The sequence below is a fragment of the Artemia franciscana genome, chromosome 13 (assembly GCF_032884065.1).
Source record: "Artemia franciscana chromosome 13, ASM3288406v1, whole genome shotgun sequence".
NCBI lineage: Eukaryota > Metazoa > Arthropoda > Branchiopoda > Anostraca > Artemiidae > Artemia > Artemia franciscana.
The window spans coordinates 4,319,173-4,344,610 of NC_088875.1; the positions used below are offsets into that span (position 1 = coordinate 4,319,173).

A 25,438-nucleotide genomic window follows, 5' to 3' on the forward strand; every position below is an offset into this window, starting at 1 on the left:
AGCTTTCCCAGACGTATTTATACCTTTAATTAGGGCCTAATTCAGCTTCAATTACACTGTTTAGGTAACAGCAAGAATACTGATAACAGATTTTTGCAAACCTCTATGTTTTCTTCGGGTCATAACCAACACCAGGTAGGCTCTCATGGCAACTTTTGACAGTTGCTCCAAACTGGGAAAACGCAGATCTTGAAAATTTTTCACGTAAAACAATATCATTGACATTAGTACATACACTTTTGCTTATGGCCCTTCAAACTTTTGAATTAAAAATAAGCTTCTGTTTTCAAAGCTTTAGTACCTAACACTGGAATTAAGAAAAAATTAATGTTTTTGAATTTGGTTTCTGTTATAAGTTTTAGTTTTGTTTAAAATCCTATTCAAATATTCAATTTTGTTCAAAAAGTAATTTTAAATTGTAATTTTGTTTTAAATATAATTTAAATGGTGTGTTTCTTTCCGTTGTTTTACTTCAAAACCTCTTCTTCTTCTCTCTCTTTCATTACATAATTTAAACTATGGAGACTAAACCTTCCTGAATAAAGTTAATATCCTTAAAGTTAATATCATTTAATTGACAGAGGTCCATTGACAAAATAATTTATTTGTTGCACTTTTTTCTTTCTCACTTCTAATGGACTTACATCTTTAGGCGAATTTACACAGTTAGATTTTAAAATTAAAATGAAGTTGGTGGCCTTAAAATAAAAGAGTTAAAAGACATGGCTAATTGATGAAAAACCCATGACTGATAGTCTGAGTAAGAGGCAAAGTCTTTTTCTTTTAAAGCATCAGGGCAAGAAATTTGTTAAAGAATTTTAAGGAAAAACTCGCATCTTACCCTGAACATAGGACGATACTCCTCATCTATGGTTTCAACTGACTCAAACTCTTATTATCCATGGTCAAACCCCACGAAGGAGAAATAGAAGCTATAACCGTCTTGTCTTACTGAAAAAATTAAATATTCTTAAATATATTCAAAGTTCACTTTTTGCCAGGGATTGATTTAACATTTTACAAAGTAATAATCATTAAAGAGATTACACTAATTTTTTTATACTTATATAAAAGGAGCAATTCTCGAGACCAGCTATATCATTTAACTTCAACTACGTGAAGTCTCTAGGAATAAGAAAGAGAAAATATAATTTATGAAAATATGTCAATTTTTTTATAGACCTGTGCCTTCAGGCACAAGGATATGTCTCAAGAGTGTGTTACCGAAAGAATTGGCGGAGAGGGGGGGGGGCTATTGAACAATTTGGGAAATGTTTGACTATAGCTTATGCAGAAAAAAAATTATAAATTTTGTAATATAATGAGAAAAAAACAATAAACAATCAATAGTTAATTTTGCAAATTTGACATGGCCCTTCAAATTTGAAGTTTGCAAAATTCTAATTAAAAGTTGAACAGCAAAAAGTGAATATTAACAAAAAACTATATACATTTACTGCTTTAAGAATACTATAAAACAAACACAGCATGAAAACAAGTAGTATATGCAACAAACTATAGAGATTATAGATCGAATTTTGAAAGCATATAACACCCAGATAAAGAGTGATCGAGGATTAAAAAAAATTATAGTAGGTGTTGAATTTTTACTTTCCTTTTAAACGAAGTGACATCTATTTACTTGAAAAGATGAATTAGGGTATATGCTATTGAAATGTTTACAATATAAATGAAATCACAGAGAAAAGGAAAATGTTGATAAAAATAACATTGGTTCTAGCAATAACTGATTTTAATTATTATGTTTTGAGCTGAAGCAACAAGAAATATGTATTTTGTATTCAGACATCATTCTCACTCGTTAGTTTTATCCAAACAATACTAGCATAAAGTTGTGATGGCGCATTGGGATTGGAAATACAACAGATCAGTCATTTATAAATATTTGATATTGCCATCTATATTCTTTGAAAAAAAGCATACATTTCAAACATTGACTATGAAATAATAGCTGGTAAAATAATATAATTTATTCTTATATTTTATAGTTCAGAATTTAATACGAAATATTCAGTTTTGTTTCAAAATTTGGTATATCTGATTCGTTGTACCCACAATGTTTTATACAGACTTGGCAAAAAAAATTAATAGTCTATTGTGGCAACCAAAAAAAATTACAAAATCATTAGTAAATACTAGTTGGATATTTCATTTTCAATTTATATGTACTTAAATTCGAATATAATACACACATTCCGTATATACTATAAGGAATGCATCAATTAAGAGTAAGAAATAAACTAGATCTACGTAGCAAGGCCAACGTGGTGTTGCGGCAACCTTTGCTAGGATTAGCCGAGTAAAGTGTTGCGAGAGCACTCGCAACACTTTGGTTTTGTTTCCTCGCTTCGATTAATCGCTGAAATTGTTAAGTTGTGAAGTAGTTAAGTCCCTTACATTTCTTACCACTGAAACCAAATTGGTCTTACCATCAAATATATAGGTAACAAATAATAGGTAAACAAAATAGACCCACATTTTTGTATAGCCTACTGTTTGAAATATGGTCAAGTCAGTTGGGTACCCAAAACAATCTATTGGCAATTTCTCTGGAAAGCATCTTAAAATCTTCCTGTTTTTAGAAGCACCTATACTTCAGAACCATACTTAACTCTATCATCATTTTAGCTTCCAATATTCTAATCTAGGCTTGAAGACTTTTCTTCATATCCTGTCAATTTTTTTTCAACTGTAGAAAAATATCCTGGGACTTGGGCATTTAGCTTTTAATATCTTCAATGCACCCACCATTTTTACCCGTTGGTTCTATGTTTTCCAATAGCCTTTGCTCATCTCCTTAGGCCCAAGTCCATCAAAATAATTTATCCAAATAGGCATAGAACACAAAACTGCTTAACTCCTGATTTTGAACAAAACCAGCTTCTAACCTCTTTTACTACCTTGACTTTAGCTTTGTTATTTAAGTACAAAGCACTGATTACTCTGAAGTATTTGTTTGTTAGGCTATACCATAAAAAGACAATACCTTTGCTAAAGGTCTTCAATAAGCTGAATCAAACCATTGCTCATAATCTATAGAAATGACGACAAAAGGTGTTCGATAACTCAGGCACTTCTTCATTATTAATGTCCCAGTAAAATTGTGCACATTCTCTATGCTTCCTAAAAGCACACTGTTCTTCTCTTAAAGTTTTGTCTACTGTATCTCCTAGTCTACAAATTATACCCTGAATTGCAGTTGCTAGGAATAGGACAAATCCTGTGTCCTTACTATGATTACCATCATACTAATTAATTAGCTAGCTGTGGAAACTTATCAATTAGAAAGGATGTGGCTGATACCTAAAATAAACAATTTGCTTATATCACTTTTGTTATACAGAGGTTTTAATTAGGATATTCTTATCCTAATTAACAAGTCCCTTGGTTAATACCAAGTGCCAAAAAAACCAATTAAAAAAAAATTACTTTCTTCCCAACCCAAACCAGAGCAAACGGCCCCAACCACAAATCTACCACCTTTTCAAGGGGAGAGGCGTACACCCCTCGCTCTCTTTCCCGCCTGAATCCATCACTGCTTCTGAGGTCCCTTACTCAAAATGTACCAAAAATTATTATGTATAGAGATTAAAGGCTCGGGGAATATATTATTACCGTGTCAAAAACGGTATGTTACATAATATAAATTCCACAGGAAAACCCTAATGAAAAGGAAATAATAGAAACTTGTATTTAACTTGAGAAGAAAATGAGATAAGTTGAACAAGCGAGCTAGTTTAACAATAGAACTTGTTCAGTTTGACAACTGAACAATTTGTTCTACAGCTTTTTCCGATTTCTTTTAGGGAAATGCCACATACACCTTTTGAATTTTTCTGGCCAAATTGTTTCATATTTTCAAATTCTCATGCTAACCATGGTATATACCGGTAAAAAGCTAATTTGAATAATTCTATAGAACAAATAATAGAAACACATCATATGTTTCTGGCTATTAATCTAAAGAGATGTCAAAGATTCTTAAGAGTTTGTTTATTTGCTTTTTAGCATGGAGAATATTTTCGTGTTATTTGCAATAAATTAATTCATCAAATAATAAATTAATTAATTAATTAGCCACTTTTTGAACAGATTTCTGTAATTAGGGAATAGGATACTGACTATTCAATTAAGTCCTTTAACACAGAAACCTCAAACTAGAAAATTTGACAATTACTTTTTAATCGATTTGACTTCTGAACAACTCATGTAGAAGAATTTCCTATTTTCAATTTTGCTCTTTAATTTAGTTGAAATTCTATTAATGTATTGGAATTCGTTCTATTTCTTTAGCTTTTGATTTCTGTTTCAAATACATTTACAGTCCAATCCTAATTCTTCCCCTCATAATCCTAATTTAACTTTAATAGACTCTAATTTAAGTTTTGCTTTAGAACCAGTTTTCTTATTTCACTGTCCATGTGGACTGAATAGTCCCAGGATGAATCCTAAAATTAAGTCGATTAAAATCAATTTTTTATTCAGGTCAATCAATAGAACTGGCTTTACAAACCTCCTTCAAAAAGAAGATTAGCTTTAGGGTAATTAGTGTTCTCGGTCTGGTCAGGAAATTTTTCCTCACCGGCAGAGCTTGCTGTTTCCTTTTCTTCTTTCCTTTCGTCAATTTTTAAGTTGTTTGAATCCTCCTCAGAATCTTGCTTTCCTGCAATTGATATTCACATGATTTTCAGTTCAAATTTAATGCTCACATTTACAAAAGAGTTTTCTACAACAGTATTATAAACATTATTCTACAGTCCAGGACAGGTATCAATTTAATCCTTTAAGAAGAGTCTAACCGTCATGGACTGACAAAATAAGAAAAGTGAATATGGATTATTTGTGATAAATATAGTGATAAATATGTGATAAATATGGATAATTTGTAGGGAATGAAATTATGAATTATATTTTTTTTTCTTTAATAGCGTCAAATAGGCAAATCTTTTTTAATGGTTTTTGTGTGGATACTAAACTCGTCGGAGAAAAAAATAGAACTTAGAATTTTCGATCAAATAAGCCTCCTCCTAAATTGATATGACGACCCCATCCACAATAACCTAATATGCCCCAAGACACATCTTACAACCCTTTCCAAAGCTTAGGGGACTGTGTCAACCCCAGAGGCATTGTTATATAAGACGTCGACTTCATTTAACAAAAGAGCTATCTCAAAATTTTGGCAAGATACATTTCGGGGGAAAGGGCGTTAGGAGGGCTAGTTGCCTTCTGATCACTTTTGACTCTTAAAAATAAAACTAAAATTTCAAATCAAATAAGCCTCTATCAAAGTTGATATGACCGCCCCATCGAAAATAACCTTATAAGCCCCTAGGTTACAACTTAAAACTCTTGCCCCCTAGATCGGCGGCATTGTCAGCCCCAAGAGCATTTTTATATGTCACGGGGATTATTTTGAACAACTATGCTGTCTCAAATTTTCTATTCGATATACTTGGGAAAAAGAGGGCATGGAGGGCATTGCTCTTCAATCACTTTTGACTCAAAAGATAGGGAAACTAGAACTTTCGATTTCTTATGAAACAAGCCTCCTTCAAAGTTGATATGACCACCCCTCCCAAAATAACCTAATAGGACCCCAGGGCAAAATTTGTAGCCCTTTCCTGTAAGCTGAACCATCTATGAAAGTTGATATGACCACCCCATCAAAAATAACTTTATATGCCCATAGGTCACAACTTACAACTCTTGCCCCCTAGCTTTCGGGAGCTATGTCAGCCCCAAAAGCATTTTTATATGACACAAGGATTTGAACCAAGTCCTTATCGCAAAATTTCTATTGGATATACTTGAGAAAAAGAGGGCATGGAGGGGATGTTTCTCTCCAATCACTATTGACTCATGATATAGGGAACTAGAACTTTCGATTGCTTATGAAAGGAGCCTCCTCCATAGTTGATACGACCACCCCTTCTAAAATAACCTAATATGCCCCTATGGCAAAATTTACAGCCCTTTCCCGTAAGCTATGGGGGCCAGTGTTAACCCCAGAGGCATTTTTATATGACAAGTGGACGATATTTAACAAAATAAAACTATCTAAACATTTTGATCAGATTTACCTGGGGGGAAAGGATGTTATAGGGGCCATTTCCCCTTTAATTAATTTAAAAAGAAAACATGTAATATCAAATCAGACGCTTCCAAAGTATATATGACCACCCCTTCCGAAATAAGCTTATATACCCCCGGGCACAACTTACAACCCTAGTCCCCAAGCTCCAGGGGTCTATTGCCCCCAATCAATTTTGACTCTTAAAAAGTAAACTAAAATTTTAAATTATCAGTCATATGAGCATCCTCCAAAGTTGACATGACCACCTCTTCCAGAGTAACTCCATAGGCTCCCAGGCCACAACGGGCAACCCTATCTCCCAGGCTCTGGTGAAGGGGGGGGGGGGGCTTTGTTAGCCCAAGAGGCATGTCTACATGACACACACACTGTTTGCGGGAAGGAGGGCAAGGGTGCCTGTAACCCTCCAATAAATTTTAACTCTAAAAAATTAAACTGGAATAATTAAATTTAACTTTAGCTTAAATATAAAACATTTCAAACTCCTTTTTTTACAAGGGATCAGACGAAAACCAAAACAATCAAAAGTCGCAGCCTTCTTCATATGTTGTGAAATTTTTTTCCTTTTTAATTCTATATTTTTTCTGATTTTTAAGACAAAATTGAGCATTCAAGCACAATATAAAAGAGATAAGTGTGGACGTTGCTGAACGGTGGTATGCCTCAACCTCCTGTTCCACTTATAGATTATTTTAGTAAAACTTTTCATCGATCTATCTTTTGTCTGTGGAGTATACGGGTTTCTTCTTACAAAAATCAGACACAGCAAAAAGTGCAAAGTCAAGTTTATCATTGGTAAAATCTTTAACCTGAAAAATGAATCAAATAAAAAGTATTACATATACAAGAGCTACTCTCCACGTAGGATACTATTTAGATTTTTAACACATTTGAATTTAAATATTCAATTTTGTTCAAAAAGTTATTTTAAATTGTAATTTTGTTTTAAATATAATTAAATTGACGTGTTTCTTTCCGTTGTTTTACTTCAAAACCTCTTCTTCTTCTCTCTTTTTCATAACATAATTTAAACTATGGAATCTATACCTTCCTGAATTGAGTTAATGTCCCTCATTTAATTGACATAAGTCCATTGACAAACTAATTTATTTGTTGTATATTTTTCATTCTCACTTCTAATGGACTTACATCTTTAAGCGAATTTAAACAATTAGATTTTAAAATTAAAATGAAGTTGGTGGCCTTAAAATAAAAGAGTTAAAAGACATGGCTAATTGATGAAAAACCCATGACTGATAGTCTGAGTAAGAGGCAAAGCTGGCAAAAGTCTTTTTCTTTTAAAGCATCAGGGCAAGAAATTTGTTAAAGAATTTTCAGGAAAAAACTCGCATCTTACCCTGAAATATCCATTGTCAAACCCCGCGAAGGAGAAATAGAAGCTATAACCGTCTTGTTGTCTTACTGAAAAATTAAATATTCTTAATTATATTCAAAGTTCACGTTTTACCAGGGATTGATATAACCTTTTACAAGGTAATAATCATTAAAGAGATTACACTAATTTTTTAATGCTTATATAAAAGGAGCAATTCTCGAGACCAGCTACACCATTTAACTGGAACTACGTGAAGTCCCTAGGAATAAGAAAGAGAAATTATACTTTATGAAAATGTGTCAATTTTGTACAGACCTGTGCCTTCAGGCACAAGGATATTTCTCAAGAGTGTTACCGAAAGAATTGGTGGAGGGGGGGGGCTACTGAACAATTTGGGAAATGTTTGACTGTAGCTTTTGCAGAAAAAAAGTTATTTTTTTGTAATATAATGAGAGAAAAACAATAAAGAATCAGCAGTTAATTTTGCAAATTTGACATGGCTCTTCACATTTGAAGTTTGAAAAATTCTTGTCAAAAGTTGAACAGCAAAAGGTGAATATTAACAAAAAACTATATACATTTACTGCGTTAAGAAAACTATAAAACAAACACAGCCAGAAAACAAGTAGTATATGCAACAAACTATAGAGATTATAGATCAAATTTCGAAAGCATATAACACCCAGATAAAGAGAGATCGAGGATTAAAAAAAATTAAAGTAGGTGTTGAATTTTTACTTTCCTTTTAAACAAAGTGACATCTATTTACTTGAAAAGATGAATTAGGGTATATGCTATTGAAATATTTACAATATAAATGAAATCACAGAGAAAAGGAAAATGTTGATAAAATAACATTGGTTCTAGCAACAACTGATTTTAATTATTATGTTTTGAGTTGAAGCAACAAGAAATATGTATTGTGTATTCAGACATCATTCTCACTCGTCAGTTTTATCCAAACAATACTAGCATAAAGTTGTGATGGCACACTGGGATTGGATATACAACAGATCAGTCATTTATAACTATTTGATATGGCCATCTATATTTTTTGAAAAAAAAGCATACATCTCAAACATAGGTAGCGTTGACTATGAAATAATTGCTGGTAAAATCTTATAATTTATTCTTACATTTTATAGTTCAGAATTTAATACGAAATATTCAGTTTTTTTCAAAAATTTGGTATATCTGATTCGTTGTACCCACAATGTTTTATACAGACTTGGCAAAAAAAAATTAATAGTCTATTATGGCAACAACAAAAAATAATTACAAAATCATCAGTAAATACTAGTTGGATATCTAAATTTCAATTTATATGTACTTAACATCGAATAAAATACACACATTCCGAAAATACTATAAAGAAGGCATCAATTAAGAGTAAGAAAAAAACTAGATCTACGCAGCGTGGGCTACGTGAGGTGTTACAGCAACCTTTGTTCGGCTTCTCCGAGTAAAGTGTTGCGAGAGCAACACTTTGGTTTTGTTTCCTCGCTTCGATTAAACGCTGAAGTTGTTAAGTCCCTTACATTTCTTACCACTGAAACCAAATTGGTCTTACCATCAAATATACAGGAAACAAATAACAGGTACACAAATTAGAACCACACTTTTGTAGAGCCTACTGTTTGAAATATGGTCAGTCAGTTGGGTACCCAAAACAATCTATTGGCAATTTCTCTGGAAAGCATTTTATAATCTTCCTGTTTTTAGAAACAGCTATACTTCAGAACCATACTTAACTCTATCATGAATTTAGCTTCCAATATTCTAATCTGGGCTTGAAGACTTTTCTTCATATCTTGTCAAACTTTTTTCAACTGTGGCAAAATATCCCGGGATTTAGGTATTCAGCTTTTGATATTTTCAATGCACCCACCATTTTTACTAATAATAGTACCTGGGTCAATTGAGCTGTCTGCCTGATCAATGTTTGATGAATGGCTGAGTGGTTGGCACTCTGGCGTGGGAATTCTGTGTCCAAGGGGCACGGGTTCAATCCCAGTTGTGACCAGTTATTTAGTTTGGGACGGGGATCAGGGGCGTGATTCTGTAAGCTCAGCCAGAGTCGACCCAGCTCTAAATGGGTACATGGAAAAATATGGCGAAGGTGAGTAGGAAGGGTGTGCGAAAGCACAGGATAGTTGCCCCCCCCCCCCATTGAACTTCCTGGCAATAAATGAAGGGCTATAAAATGGAGATCAGCACGGACGATTTGGACCTTAAGGGTCAAGTGCCGTCTTACTTCTGTCTAGAAGTCATTCATTTTTTCATACTTTCATCTAGGATGCTGAAATCATCAGCAAAAGCTAACTCCAAGAAATTTTTACTTCCCCCATTGGTTCCATGTTTTCCAATAGCCTTTGCTCATCTCCTTAAAACCAAGTCCATCAAAATAATCTATCCAAATAGGCATAGAACACAAAACTGCTTAACTCCTGATTTTGAACAAAACCAGCTTCTAACCTCTTTTACTACCTTGACTTTAGCTTTGTTATTTACGTACAAAGCACTGATTACTCTGAAGTATTTGTTTGTTAGGCTATACCATAAAAAGACAATACCTTTGCTAAAGGTCTTCAATAAGCTGAATCAAACCATTGCTCATAATCTATAGAAATGACGACAAAAGGTGTTCGATAACTCAGGCACTTCTTCATTATTAATGTCTCAGTAAAACTGTGTACATTCTAAAATTCCTAAAAGCACACTGTTCTTCTCTTAAAGTTTTGTCTACTGTATCTCCTAGTCTACAAATTATACCCTGAATTGCAGTTGCTAGGAATAGGACAAATCCTGTGTCCTTACTATGATTACCATCATACTAATTAATTAGCTAGCTGTCGAAACTTATTAATTAGGAAGGCTGTGGCTGATACCTAAAATAAACAATTTGCTTTTATCTCTTTTGTTATACAAAGGTTTTAATTAGGATTTTCTTAAAATTCCTAGGTGCTACCCTTAACAAAAATCAAATTCATAATATTCAGTAACTTATTTCTAAGCCTATAACCACCATATTTAAGAAACCCATTTACCAATTATCAGCATCTGGGGCATTATCATGTTTTAATCATTTTAGTACCGTCACTAATTCTTCCTCACAAAACAATTCATCCTTCAAATTTTATCGTCCTAGCTTATCTGGAAATTCTTAAACCAGCAAAACCAGGACAGACAGACAGACCGACCGACAGAATTCGCGATCGCTTTGTCACTTGGTTAATACCAAGTGCCAAAAAAATCAATTACAAAAACATGACTTTCGTACCAACCCAAACCAGAGCAAACGGCCCCAACCAGAAATCCACCACCTTTTCAAGGGGAGAGGCGTACACATCTTGCCCCCTTTCTCGCCTGGATCCATCACTGCTTCTGAGATCCCTCACTCAAAACGTATAAACAAATTTTATGTTGAGAGATTAAAGGCTCGGAGAATATATTATTACCGTGTCAAATACGGTATGTTACATAATATAAATTCCACAGGAAAACCCTAATGAAAAGGAATTAATAAAAACTTATATTTAACTTGAGAAGAAAATGAGATAAGTTGAACAAGCGAGCTAGTTTAACAATAGATCTTGTTCAGTTTGACAGCTGAACAATTTGTTCTACAGCTTTTTCCGATTTCTTTTAGGGAAATGCCAAGTACAACTTTTGAATTTTTCTGGCCAAATTGTTTCAAATTTTCAAATTCTCATGCTAACCATGGTATATACCGGTAAGAAGCTAATTTGAATAATTCTATAGAGCAAATAATAGATGTTTCTGGCTATTATTTTAAAGAGATGTCAAGGATTCTTAAGAGTTTGTTTATTTGCGTTTTAGCATGGAGAATATTTCTGTATTATTTGGCATAAATCAATTCATCAAACAATCAATAAATAAATCAATTAATTAGCGACTTTTTGAACAGATTTCTGTAATTAGGGAATAGGATACTGACTATTCAATTAAGTCCTTTAACACAGAAACCTCAAACTAGAAAATCTGACAAGTTCTTTTTAATCGATTTGACTTCTGAACAACTCAAGTAAACTAGTGGGAGGAATACTTTTATTTAACCTCTTCTTAGTTTCTGAGTCTGTCAAAGGCTCATAAGAGCTCCGAAGAATACCAAGAGAAATGGCAAAGAATTTCCTACTTTCATTTTTGCTTTCTAATGTAGTTGGAATTCTATTAATGTATTGGAATTCGTTCAATTTCTTTAGCTTTTGATTTCTGTTTCAAATAAATTTACGGTCCAATCCTAATTCTTTCCCTCACAATCCTAATTCAACTTGAATATACTCTTTAAATTTTTACTTTAGAACCAATTTTTCTCATTTCACTGCCCATGTGGACAGAATAGTCCCAGGATGGAACCTCAAATTATGTCTATTTATATCAATTTTTTATTCATGTCAATCAATAGAACTGGCTTTACAAACTTCCTTCTAAAAGGAGTTTAGCTTTAGGGTATTTAGTGTTCTCGGTCTGGTCAGGAAATTTTTCCTCACCTGCAGAGCTTGCTGTTTCCTTTTCTTCTTTCCTTTCGTCAATTTTTAAGTTGTTTGAATCCTCGTCAGAATCTTGCTTTCCTGGAATTGATATTCACATGAATTTCATTTCAAAAATTAATGCTCACATTTACGAAACAGTTTTCTATAACTGTATTATAAACAGTATTCTATAGTCCGGGACAGGTATCAATTAAATCCTTTAAGAAGAGTCTAACCGTCATGGACTGACAAAATAAGAAAAGTGAATATGGATTATTTGTGATAAATATAGTGATAATTATGTGATAAATATGGATTATTTGTAGGGAACGAAATTATGACAAAAAGGCAAATCTTTTTTAATGGTTTTTGTGTGGATACTAAACTCGTCGGAGAAAAAAATAGAACTTGGAATTTTCGATCAAATAAGCCTCCTAATATGACAACCCCAACCACAAAAACCCTATATACCCCAGGACACATCTTACAACCCTATGCCAAAGCTTAGGGGACTGTGTCAACCCCAGAGGCATTGTTATATAAGACGTCGACTTCATTTAACAAAAGGGCTATCTCAAAATTTTGGCTAGATACATTTCAGAGGAAAGGGTATTAGGAGGGCTAGTTGCCTTCTGATCACTTTTGACTCTTAAAAATAAAACTAAAAATTTCAAATCAAATAAGCCTCTATCAAAGACAATCCCATCGAAAATAATCTTATATGCCCCTAGGTCAAAACTTACAACTCTTGCCCCCTAGCTCGGGAGCATTGTCAGCCATGAAACAAGCCTCCTTCAAAGTTGATATGACCACCCCTTCTAAAATAACCTTATATACCCCTAGGACAAAATTTATAGCCCTTTTCCGTAAGCTTTGGGGGCCAGTAAAAGCCACAGCGGCAGTGTTATTTGACAAGTGGACTCTTTTTAACAAAATACTATCTCAAAATTCTGATCAGAAATATTTGGGGGAAAATATGCTAGGGGGGCTAGCTGCCCTTTAATCAATTTAACAAAGAAAACTGTTAATATCAAATCAGCCTCTTCCAAAGCATATAATCACAGGGCTGCCAAAAAGTCCCTTAAGTCCCTAAATCTGGCTTCGGTCTCTTTTCGGTCCCTAAATCAGTGCTCAGGTCCCTGAAGAGCTTTTCCTGAGCAAAATTATTCCATATTAGTTGAATTATCTTACCTTTAAGTAATGGAAGCCACTATGCAAGGTATGGTATTTCAGTTTTGTTTCATGTAAGTCATTTTCAACATATGTACTTGTAACGATAATCCTGTTTGACGACTATAGCGTTACTGTACAAAGTAGTTAAAAGGATTGACACCCTTTATCTCTGGAGTAATCTTAGGCTAGTTTTTCCTGATCAACATTCTTCCATATTAGTTGAATTATCTTATCTTTAAGTAATGGAAGCCACTCTGGAGTCATCTTAGGATATATTTATTATCCTAGCTTTCACGAGATTTAATTATTTTGTCAGTGTTATGCTAAAACGTTAAAACGTGGTCTTAGCTAGCCTTGAATTCTAAGGGGCTGATTATTTTGTCAATATTATGCTATATACGTTTTTTTTTATCCTAGCTTTCAGGACAGTTTATTATTTTGTCAGTGTTTTGCCAGATATGAGGGCCAGTCTTGAATTTTAGGGAGTAACTGCTCTTGGAATAACTGCTCTTAACTTTTCTTCTTTTTTCAGGCTTAACGTGAACTGCTTTAACTGAATTTAAATGGAAAATACAAATTTAAGAATGTTGGGCTGGAGGAGAAAGAAGAAACAGGGCACCAGATGAAAGACTGGTGCAGAGCAGTCCAAGGATATGTATCACTTACTTGTCAGAAAGGTTGTTACTCTCTACTGCAGCACTCTCGGACTGGAGAACATAAAAAAAAACGTCCAGACCAAGGTGAAACCCAATCAACTTCGCTTGACTTCAGCCTCCAGCTGCACCCCTGGAAGGTAATCAAACTGGGAATTACACTTGCTCAGTAAATGAGCAAACAGTGATAGCTGAAATTACAGGGGCTCTAAAGATGACTGAATCTGACTACTCTGGTAAATCGGCAGAAGGTATAGCAGAAGTCTTCAAAAAAATGTTCAAAAGACCCAGTTCTTAATATTTTCTCCATCGGGCAAACCAAGCTTACGGACCAGTTGAACGAAGCACTTGGACCAAATTTTCAGAAGATTACATTGGAGAAAATTGATAATAGTTATTTTATGATAGAATTTGATGAAACAGCGAAAGCTGTTCTTTCGCTGTTATGTCATCTGTTCTGTTCGCTATTATCCAACAGCGAAAGCAAAAAGGAGTTGCAGATTAGAATCTGTTTCTGGTCTGAAAAGATGAATCAGGTGGTAGAGACACATCTAAAGAATTGTTTCTTAGGTCATGCCGCTGCAGAGGCATGTGAAAACGTAAGGTAACAAATGGTGACGGACTTTTAGACATTGGCAACTGTAGAATTCAAATTGTACACAAAGCCTTTCGCAAAAACCTAGAAGAGGTTGGGGAGACTTTCTCTAATCTCATTGCGAAGGTGTATTACTTTTTTCGTGGGTGGCCTGCGCGGCTGCAAGACTGTTCAAAAATCAAGCAGAAAACTGGAGTTCCCAGGTCAAGCTTTGTCAAACATGTGCCAACCCAATGGCTATTGATTGGTCCTGCTGCTGCTAGGATGATTGAGCAGTGGCCAGCTATTGTCGAGTATTTTACTGTCTTCATTCCAAAGAAAAATGCTATTTTGATGCGGTCGAACGTATATAAAGAGATTGCAAAACTCCTGCAGCAGTCCACTTTGAAAGCAGAGTTTCCGTTCATTGGTGACAGTTCTAGTCTTTTTTACTTGGTTTCATTTCAGTGTAAAGAACCGATGGTACATGAAATTTTTATGGAACTGGAGCTTCTTGTTCGGACGCTTGCTGGGCGTATCTTGAAAGCCGAAGCAGCTCAGAAATTGTTAGAAGACTTGAGTCCAAGACGGTTCGAAGATGACAAAAATATGCTTCCTCTGTTGGAAGTTGCTGCCTCTCTAAGTGACGAAGTTCAGACCTGTCTCAGAGCTACTGACGAGCTTTCAAAACGTGTGTTTTTGCTGAGTGTACAGAAGCACTACGCGTCGGCTGCAAAGTACATTTTAAAGCAAGCTTTGAACGGAGAATCTTTGTTGTTCCTGAAAAGCTTGTCTTTCTTAAACTCAGGCCAGTTTTCGAAGTCGAATTCTATAGGATTTGTTGTATGTCGCCCGAAAGCTGCCCATCCCAGTAAAAATTGACTTGCTGCAAGACGAGTTTAAGTTGGTTCAGACGAGTGAGTTCCCATCTGTGCTGACAAGGATAGATGAAGAATGAAATAGATTCATTGAAGATGGGAAGTATCCAAGTTTGGCTGTCGTGTTGAAGAATACGTTGATTATTTCTCATGGTTCGGCCAGTGTTGAGCGCCGTTTTCATTGTCTGGGAGAATCCCCAGATACCAGAAAGCATCAATGAATGAGCACACAATAAATTTCAAGCTTTTTGTTGCTGACGGGTTGTGTCGAGTTGATGGGAGTGCTCAAAAGGTTTGTGCTACTGAAGATTTGATAAAGCTTGCTAAGTCAGCGCGGATATCAAAACTATCTGGAATGGGAGAAAGACTTGAGAAAAAATGGCGAAGAAGAACAGCACAAGTCGGAAAAACAAGAACAACAAAAGCAGCAGCTAATCGCTGAAACGTCGTCGTACAAAAAAATGATAAAGAATCTTGAGGAAACTTTGAAGGAGAAAAAGAAAGCATTCAGGACTAAGGAAAAAGCAACTGATCAGATGCTTCAAGAGGCGAGGAATCGACGGCATAAACGAATTCAGAAGAACAGTATTGTAGAAATCCAGCTTGCTCTGGCAATGCTAGATGGATCATTACCACTGCACAATGAACAAAAAAAAATCTGCAGATCTAGAAAGCACTTAGACGGCAATCCAGAAGAAGAAGCAACTGCTCATAACTAGTCTGTTGAATCAGTCAGAAAAGTGAGAAATGTGTTTCATCCAGTTACAATTTTTTTACTTTAATATTATTTTTACGTATATATTTGAAATAAAAATACAGAATCAAAAATGGAAAATGGAAAGGAAGATTGAAAGGTGCTGTGAAAGGACAAATCTGCTCTATAACCCTTCTGGGATGTGGTGAAATTCCAGGTGATCTATTTTTTTAGCATCCCTGGCCTCTGATCCTAGATATCAAAGGGAATACGGTACACTGTATTATAGGTTTGGTAGTAAAGACCGTAGGTCCCTAAAAGTCCCTTTTTCGTTTCCAAAAAGTCTCTAAAAGTCTCTTTTTTAGTTCCAAAAAGTCCCTAAGTCCTTATTTTCGTGCTACCAAAGCTGTGGCAGCCCTGTTATCACCACCCCTTCCAAAATAAATGTATATACCCCCGGGGCACAACTCACAACCATTGTCCCCTAAGCTCCGGGGGCCTATTGCTCTCCAATCACTTTTGACTCTTAAAAAGAAAACTATAATTTTAAATTATCAATCAAACGATCATCCTCCAAAGTTGACATGACCACCTCTTCCATAATAACTATAGGGCACCAGGCCACAAATGGCAGCCATTTCTCCATGCTCTGGGGGGCTGTGTAAGCCCAAGAGGCATAGTTATATGACGGTGCCTGTAAACCTCCAATCAATTTGAACTCTAAAAAAATTAAACTGGAATAATTAAATTTAATTTTGGCTTAAATATAAAACAATTCAATGTTCTGTTTTTTTACAAGGGATTAGACGAAAAGCAAAACGATCAAAAGTTGCCGCCCTCTTCATATGTTGTGCAATATTTTTTCCTTTTTACTTCTACATATTTATTGATTTTTAAGACAAAAATGTGTAATCAAACGCAATATCAAAGAGAAAAGTGTGGTTGCTAAATGGTGGTATGCCTCGCCCTCCTGTTGTTCCACTTATAACTGTTCCATATTTTAGCAAGACTTTTCATCTATCTATCTTTTGTCTGTGGAGCATACAGGTTTCTGCTTGCAAAAATCAGACACAGAAAAAAGTGGAAATTCAAGTTTATCATTGGTAAAATATTTACCCTGAAAAAGGAATCGAATGAAAAGCATTACATACACAGGAGCTACACTCCATATGGGATCATTATTCAAATTTTTAACATTTGAAAGTGCTTTTTTTGCGAATATTCATCAGTCACTAATTTTAAACTGGATATAATCCAGGCTAATTAACACAAGCAGCATTAGAACGGATTAAACAATGGAAAAAAATAACAGAAAAATATGTTATTAAAGCAATAAATGAGTTTATCAGGAGAAGGGAGTTCACTGTCAGGGTAAAATGTTTCATTTTGAAAACTAGCATATATTAAGTAAATCATTAACCACAGAAATGACTTTACAACCCCCTTCCCCATTAGTTTGCAAATAGATACTCTGAATTGCATATATGCAATAGATTTTCTATTATTTTGAAAAATGTTAGAAAAATTTGTGTTGTAACAGTTATAACGAAATCTCTGACAATAGCCTATAGATATTACGCTATCGACCCCTATAAGTAATTACAGATCTCGCGAAGCGAAAGCACAAAACACCCCTAAAAGTCTTATTATTTCAAAATATCATTTTTACTAAAATTGGACAATCAACCAGGTTTAGTAATACTTCCTGATACATTAATTTTGAACTCAATATTTTAAACATAAGTTTCACTGAGTCATAATCTGATTTTTCCTACTTTTTTTTACAGAGCCTTTTTTCTTAATGGAATCATTCTGAATCCCACAAATAAAAGGAGTATAGTATCCCTCAGTGTCTCTGAAACTTTGTGCGTAAGTGAATGACTCTGTGGACCTCACTCCAATGAGAACCGTGACTGAAAAAATAAACTTTAAAATGCCTTGTAAGTTATACGGTAGGGATGTTTTCTTTGAAGATCTTATAATACACCCAATGGATTGAGACATGTGAAGCCATGATACACATTATCAAGATTTAAAGACTGTGAATTTTTTGTTTAAGAAAGAGTGATTTCTCAGACTGAATAAAATAATTGACAGCTATGAATATACAGCTATAAAAACGAAAGCAATACGAAACCAGAAAAATGAAACAGCAAGAACTGTGCAAGAAGATATATAAAAAAAAACTAGCAAAATTTATTTTTTTTAAAGAAAACCAAAAAAAATTTAACCCCCCCCCCCCAACAAAAAACATACCAAATGTATTTAAGCTACTCCAACTCCATCCAGGAAATAAGAGTCCAGCCTAATGCAGATTAGATTTCAATTACTTTTAGTTTTATTGACGAGCAATTATGATTGTCCCCTTCTTTTCTTCACTTGATTAGTTGCAATTCCTTATTTTCTTATTGATAGACGTTTCTGTTCTTTTCTAGTTTTTATCAGCATCAAGCATGAATTAATTGACCCATCTAAAGATATTTGCGGTCTTTCTTTATCTTTCCTTGACCTTTTTTGGCGGCCAGCGCTAACAACCCCCCCCCCCAAAAAAAAAAAAAAATTAACCCCGCATGAATTTCCCCAAGAAAAAAAACACGGAAAATACCCCCCCCCCCCCCCGCAAACTATCACCCCCACGCAGCTGGCTGGTCTCCAATCCCTTATGATTTCATAAAAAGGACTAGAACTCTCAATTTCAGATCTAACGAGCGCACAGCTAAGTTTTTTTTAACTTGAAGGGAGGTGTGGATAAGGATAGGGCAATACACCTCCTCTACGGAATAAATTCGGATTATTTGGGGTTTAATATTTTTCTTAACTTTCAGAATAACAGCATAGACCTGAAATATACTCAGAAATCATAAGGGAGAGTACATATCAATTTCACATTTCTGATACAATTTTAAAAATTTCTTTTGTACCTCCCCCCCCCCCCCAAAAAAAAAAAAAAAAAAAAAAAAAAAAAAACTTTGCTGAAAAATACCCTTTTGTTGGGCAATTTTTCACGGAGGGGATTACCAGCATGATTTTAACAAGAGCTAAGAGCTCATATGGCACTTGTGACGAGGTCGAAAGAGCCAAGAGCTCATATGGCATGAGCTCTAGCAAAATTTTAAGAATCAATAGATTAATTTAAAAGGAAAATCGGAGGCTTAATGCCGGTCGGAATTCAAAATAAGAGCTCTGAGACACGAATTCCTTTTAAATATCAAAATTCATTAAGATCCGATCACCCACTCGTAAGTTAAAAATACCTAATTGTTTCTAAATGTTTCCTCTCCCTTTAGCCCCTCCCCCCAATGTTCGAATCGGGGAAAACGACTTTATCAAGTGAATTTGTGCAGGTCCCAGACACGCCTAAGAATTTTCATCGTCCTAGCACGTCCAGAAGCACTGAACTCGGCAAAGTACTGGACCCCCCCCCCTTAACTTCCCTAGAGAGAGCGGATCCAGTCGGTTATGTCAATCACGTATCTACGATATTTTATAAGTTCCCTCCCGATCCCTCCACTCTAAGCGTTTCCAAAGATTTCCGGTTTCCCCCCCAACTTCCCCCAAATCACCAGATCTGGCCGCGATTTAAAATAAGAGCTTTCAACCATGAGTTCTAATTTTTCCAAGTTAACACCCCCTCCATCTCCCCCAAAGAGAGTAGATTCAGTCGGGTTATGTCAATCACGTATCTAGGACTTGTGCTTGTTCTTCCCTCCAAGTCTCATACTGATCTCTCCAGTCTAAGCGTTTTCCAAGATTTCCGGCCCCCCTCCAACCACCCCCAATGACACTGGATCCAGTCATGATTTAAAATAAGAGATCCGAGTTACGAGATCCTTCTAAATATGAAATTTTACTAAGATCCGATAACTCCTTCGTAATTTAAAAATACCTCATTTTTTTCTAATCTCCCCAACTAATCTAACATTCTAACACTCCCCCCAATACTTCAATTTTTTGTAATCTCCCCAACTAATCTTTCTAATCTAATACTCCCCCCAACTCTCCCAAAGAGAGAGAATCCGTTTCGGTTATGTCAATCACGTATCCAGGGCTTGTGTATGTTTTTTCCACCAAGTTCCATCCCAATCCCTCCACTCTAAGCGTTTTCCAAGATTTTAAGTTTCCCTATCCTACCCCGCCCCCCAATACCACCAGATCCAGTCTTGATTTAAAATAGGAGCTCTGAGACACAATATTCTTCTAAATATCAAATTTTAATAAGATCTGATCACCCGTTCGTGAGTTAAAAATATCTCATTTTTCAATTTTTTTCGAAATAACCGTCCCCCATTCCCCACCCCCAGATGATCGAATCGGGGAAACGACTATTTGACTCATATACTCATATGACTCATTTCGACTCATATATTTGGTTTTAAGTATATACTTATACGAAATTTTATTAAAGTTCTACAGAGTTTAGCCTTTATTTTAATGTTTTAGGATGAACAGAGGAGATATGCCATATAATGCAGAGCTTTAATTAGATGAAAATAGGCAGTAAAGTGGCAACCATTTCCTCACTAAAATCAAAAACTCAAATTAATAATTTTTGCACTTCTACTACATTTACTTTCTATTATACAAATCCCCTAAAAAACAACATTTTTGAAAACAAACACTCTGCTTTACAAAAAAGCAAACCCCACCCCCCAAAAAAACAAAACAAAAAAACAGCCAAAAAAAGTAATGGTATAAATTTCTTCACCTTAGTGTCATAGCAAGACTGGAAAACAAATTTTTGACATCAAAAAGAAGTAAATATTTTGGTTTTCAGCCACGTTGTGACAGCACAATCCTGAAATATCATTTCGACAGCCTAAGGAAGTTAGGATTTTAAATTTCCCCTACTTGTTAGTACAAAATGCAGATTTTCACCTCCCAGTTGGCACTTGTGGTAATATGGACAGATTCCTTTGATAAACATAAATATAATTAAATATTTATAATTAAATATATAAGACTTCCCCCCCCCCTCTAGATTTTGAAAAATATCCTCTTTAAGCAATTTCACTGATTTTTTTTTAGTATGATAATTCAAAAAAAAAATCAATAAAAAAAGCCACTTCCTCCTGCATTTTGAAAAATAAAGTTTGCCCTCTTCTAAATTCCATGAATTGACGCCACTGTATCCTACTTTACCCATTGAAAAACAGAGAAAACAATGACACGGGAAGTAAAGAAACAAGTTTTGTATATATACAAGTTCACTTCTTTTTTTTCACTATAAGAAGTCTTCCGATTTAAAAACTTTACATTATTATGCTAGCTTTTTTACAGAGGGCCGATCAGGTTTTTAATTTTGGCCAATCAGTTGTTTGTTGTTTTTTTTTTTTTTTGGGGGGGGGTATTTTTCTCCAGAAATAACAATAAGATTATCGGCTCTTGAAAATACGTCACATAAGAAATTAATGAAATTAAACAATGAAATTAAAACTTACTATTAACCATGAGATTATTTGAAAGTATTCTCTCTTTTTTTTTGTGTTCACTCCTAAGCAACATTTTAATTGGTCCCACTATTAATGAGCAATTTATACTTAAAATCTGTTATAAGGTAAGTCAAAGGCCACAGATACCGTATCAATCACACTGAAATAGACTAACTGCCCTTTTCTGCACAAGAATATTTCATAAATAGATATTTGCGTCCAATATCAGTCTAAACTTTTCGTTTCTATCATCGCCGTAAAAAAAGAAAGAAAAATAAGCCAAGCATATATATGAGCATGAACTGCATCCCTTCAAAACTCTTTTACCCCATTTGAATTTAATATGAACCTCTCAGAGGTCAACTCGAGCAAGTCCAGGAAGTAAACAATAGCTACAATAAATATAATTACTCAGTATTTAATTAAATATAACAGTTAATTAATCTGAATGTAATTATATTAGATTATAAAAAATATAATTAGCAATGATTGATTAATTAAACGATCAGTAACATAACTAATCAGCAGGTAAGCTAGATTTAATTCAATATTTAAAAGATCTGTTAATCGTTGTACTAGTACTCACAAATTATTGACTTGAAATTACGCCCACAAATTGTTGGTGTAAATTGATGTTCTCAAGTATGTAGAATATTATTAAATACATTTCAGAGTTGAAGTCTAAAAAAACTATATTCAGCGTTTAATAACAAAAATTTCTATAGTTTTTGGGAATTAAAACTTAATTTGAGAGACCATCCCTATGAATTTGAAATGATACAAGCCAATTAATTGCATAATTATTTGCGAATTAATTTGATCTCTTAGATTGACTTTATATACATAGATCAAATTATTAATATTCTTCAAACTGATAGCGATGATATAAAAGGGAAGAAATGAGCTGAGGATCAGAATGGTAAGAAAATCTGTCTCGTCCAAATTGAGTTTTGATTAACATTGAAGCACCACGGACATTCAAAAGAAAACACATTTTTTGGCAAATCGAACCGGCCTTAGGTATATCTGAACCTCAAAACAGCAGTTTTTAAAATTTGTCTTATGGTTGTTTCAAAATTATTATAGTTATAGAGCAGAGCCACATTGCTGTCGGCGTTGACACATTAATCAAAAGCACAAGTTAATTCCTTAAGTACGAAAACGTTTTTCACCCTTCATTCAAAGGAAAGCTACATTATTTTAAGCTATTATGTGCTCTACGTTTTTAGCTCATTTTTCACAAATGATTATTTTAATTTGGTAACCAGCTACTAGAAAAACTGAATATGAGAGTTTTTAATAAAAATTCAATTACCGATTGTTTTCCTATTTTATCATATGTATACATGTTTCATATATACGTATATATATTTAAATTTCAATCAAACATTCAGATTTGATTTTTACTGTTCAGGGTACTTCAAATATGTTAGCGATTGGATTAGTAAAAAAAAATGACTTATCTCATCCTGAATATAGTTCCTACCTTTGCTGTATAGTAGTCGTATTGTAAAGATCTGATGTTCACTTAGCATTAGATCCGCCATTAAAAAACGACTGACCTAGTCTAGGACTCCTCAAGTCTTGTGACTGACGACGCACTAAAAGAAATAATATAAAACAAATTAAGTAGAAGTTATCATGATTCCCCATTGTCAAGTCAGTCAGAAAACAGTAAGAATCGAGATTTTAAAGTTAGAAAACAGAAAGCTGAAAAACAGCGAAGTAAAAAAAAATTAAAAAACGCTTCAGTGAAAAGTAAATAAAAGGGTCGAAGTCAGTTAAACTGTTCAAGATAGGACATCAGATAATAAACTAACTTCATAAATAAATTGAAGATCTTCTCAGTGACTATTCTTGAGTCGATCTTCCAGAAAAGAGGGACTTAAGAAAGACAAAGTAATTGGATAATGTTGGAACAACTTAACAATTCTTTGTATGCCATTTTTATGCCCAACATCAGGTGGGGCCTCTCTTATCTAATTAATCTTGCAGAAACATCTGGTACGAACTGTAAGTTTTCTCCGTGTCGCTATCCTTTCTTTTTTTTTTCTTTTTTTTTTTGAAGAGCCTTGAGCTGTGTTAAGTATACTGCGGCAGAAAATAGCAAATTTACCTTAATCTCGAGAAGATTGTTTCAGTGTATCATTATCTAATTTTTTTTCCCCAGACTCTGAGGGATTGCATCAACCCCAGAGGCCTTGCAATGTGATCTTTGGACAATTTTTTGAACTAATGGCTATTTAGGAATTTCTATTGGATTCATTTGGAAAAAATATGGCGAGGGGGGGAGCTTTAGTTGGCCTCCGATCACTTTGACTCTTAAAAAAGGAACTAAAATTTCTGATTTCCAATCCAACGAGCCCCCTCCGAAGTTAATACGACACTCCTTTCTATAAACTTACGCGCCCCCGGGGAAAAACTTCTAACTCTGATTTTGAGAGCAGTAGGGGGGAGATGTCATCCAAAGGAAATAATTTCTGAACCTTTCAAGAAAGCTGAACAAAATGGCTATCTCGAGATTTTATTGGATATTTTTGGGGCATTGATTGTCGTGGAAGGGGGGATGGTTGCCCTCCTATCACTTTCGACGGTTAAAAAGGTCTTTCAATTTCAAATCAACTGAACACGTTTCAAACATTCTGCAATTACTCCTTATGCACGAAACGCCCTGGTCTAATAAAATAAAAAATAAAATAAGTAAACAAGTAATACATTGTCCCTGCATTGCTCTACCACTATTGCGCTGTTTATGATGCTAATAGCATAGACTACATTAGTTAGCCACTTTCCAAGACCCGTTTTCAGCAGGTAAACAGATACCTAAATACTACATTAAATTTTAAAGCTATTAAAATTAGATTTTCGGTGCATTCTCGATTTTACTAATTAATTCGTGAGCTCGACTACAAACAAGAGCTAAGAGCTCATATGGCACTTGTGACGAGGCCAAACGAGCCAAGAGCTCATATGGTATGAGCTCTAGCAAAATTCTAAGAATCAATAGTTTGATTTAACAGGAAAATCGGAGGCTTAATGCCGGTCGGGATTTAAATAAGAGCTCTGAATCACGAGGTCCTTCTAATTTTCAAAATTCATTAAGATCCGATCACCCACTTGCAAGTTATAAATACCTCATTTTTTCTATTTTTCCTCTCCCTTCAACACCCAAGATGGTTTAATCGGGGGAAAGGACTTTATTAAGTCAATTTGTGCAGCTCCCGGACACGCTTACCAATTTCCATCGTCCTAGCACGTCCATAAGCACCGAACTCGCAAAAGCACTGAACCCCACCCCTTAGCTCCCCCAAAGAGAGTGGATCCTGTACGGTTACGTCAATCACGCGTCTACGACATTTGTGTATTCTATCCACCTAGTGGGTAGAATACACAAATGTCTACCCAAGTGGGTAGTCATCCTGATTTATCTACTTTAAGCGTTTTCCAAGATTTCCGGTTTCCCCCTCCAACTCCCCCAATGTCAACAGATCTGGTCGAGATTTGAAACAAGAGCTCTGAGACATGAGTTCCTTCTAAATATCAAATTCATTAAAATCCGGTCACCCGTACTTAAGTTAAAAATTCTTCAGTTTTCCAATTCTTCAGTTTCACGTTTTCCAAGAATTCTGGTTTCCCCATCCAACTCCCCCCAATGTCACCGGATCTGGTCGGGATTTAAAATAAGAGCACTAAAGCACAAGAACCTTCTAAATATCCAATTTCAATAAGATCTGATCACCCGTTCTTAAGTTACAAATACCTCGTTTTTTCTAATTTTTCCGGATTACTCCCTACCCCCAACTCCACCAAAAAGGGTGGATCCAGTCCGGTTATGTCAGTCAAGTAAATTGAACATGTTTTTATTCCTCCCGCCAAGTTTCATCCTAATCTCTCCGTTTAAAGTGTTTTCTAGTGTTTTCCGAACCCCCCCCCCCCCAATGACACTGGATCCCGTCAGGATTTAAAATGAGAGATCTAAATTACGATGTCACTTTTACTCTTAAAAAAGGAACTAAAATTTTCTGATTTCCAATCCAACGAGCCCCCTCCGAAGTTAATACGACCATCCTTTCTATAAACTTATGCGCCCCTG

At 34.8% G+C, this 25,438-nt stretch overlaps 1 protein-coding gene across 7 annotated transcripts in view; it reads right to left on the minus strand.

Moving 5' to 3' along the window:
- Positions 1-25,438, minus strand: part of LOC136034415 (uncharacterized) — a 102,609-nt gene that overhangs the window by 65,323 nt on the left and 11,848 nt on the right. For 4 of the 7 annotated variants that reach the window (XR_010619174.1, XR_010619173.1, XM_065715584.1 and 1 more), the window contains exons 2-4: positions 22,832-22,946; positions 11,963-12,043; positions 4,535-4,684 (exon numbers count right to left, since the gene is read on the minus strand). Coding sequence is in view for 3 of the 7 variants with exons in the window: in XM_065715584.1 (XP_065571656.1) it covers positions 4,535-4,684; positions 11,963-12,043; positions 22,832-22,892 (292 nt within the window). In the remaining 4 variants the exon portion in view is untranslated. Of the gene's footprint in view, positions 1-841; positions 952-4,534; positions 4,685-11,962; positions 12,044-22,831; positions 22,947-25,438 lie in introns of all 7 variants that reach the window. The other 3 variants (XR_010619176.1, XR_010619175.1, XM_065715585.1) reach the window with 3 other exon arrangements.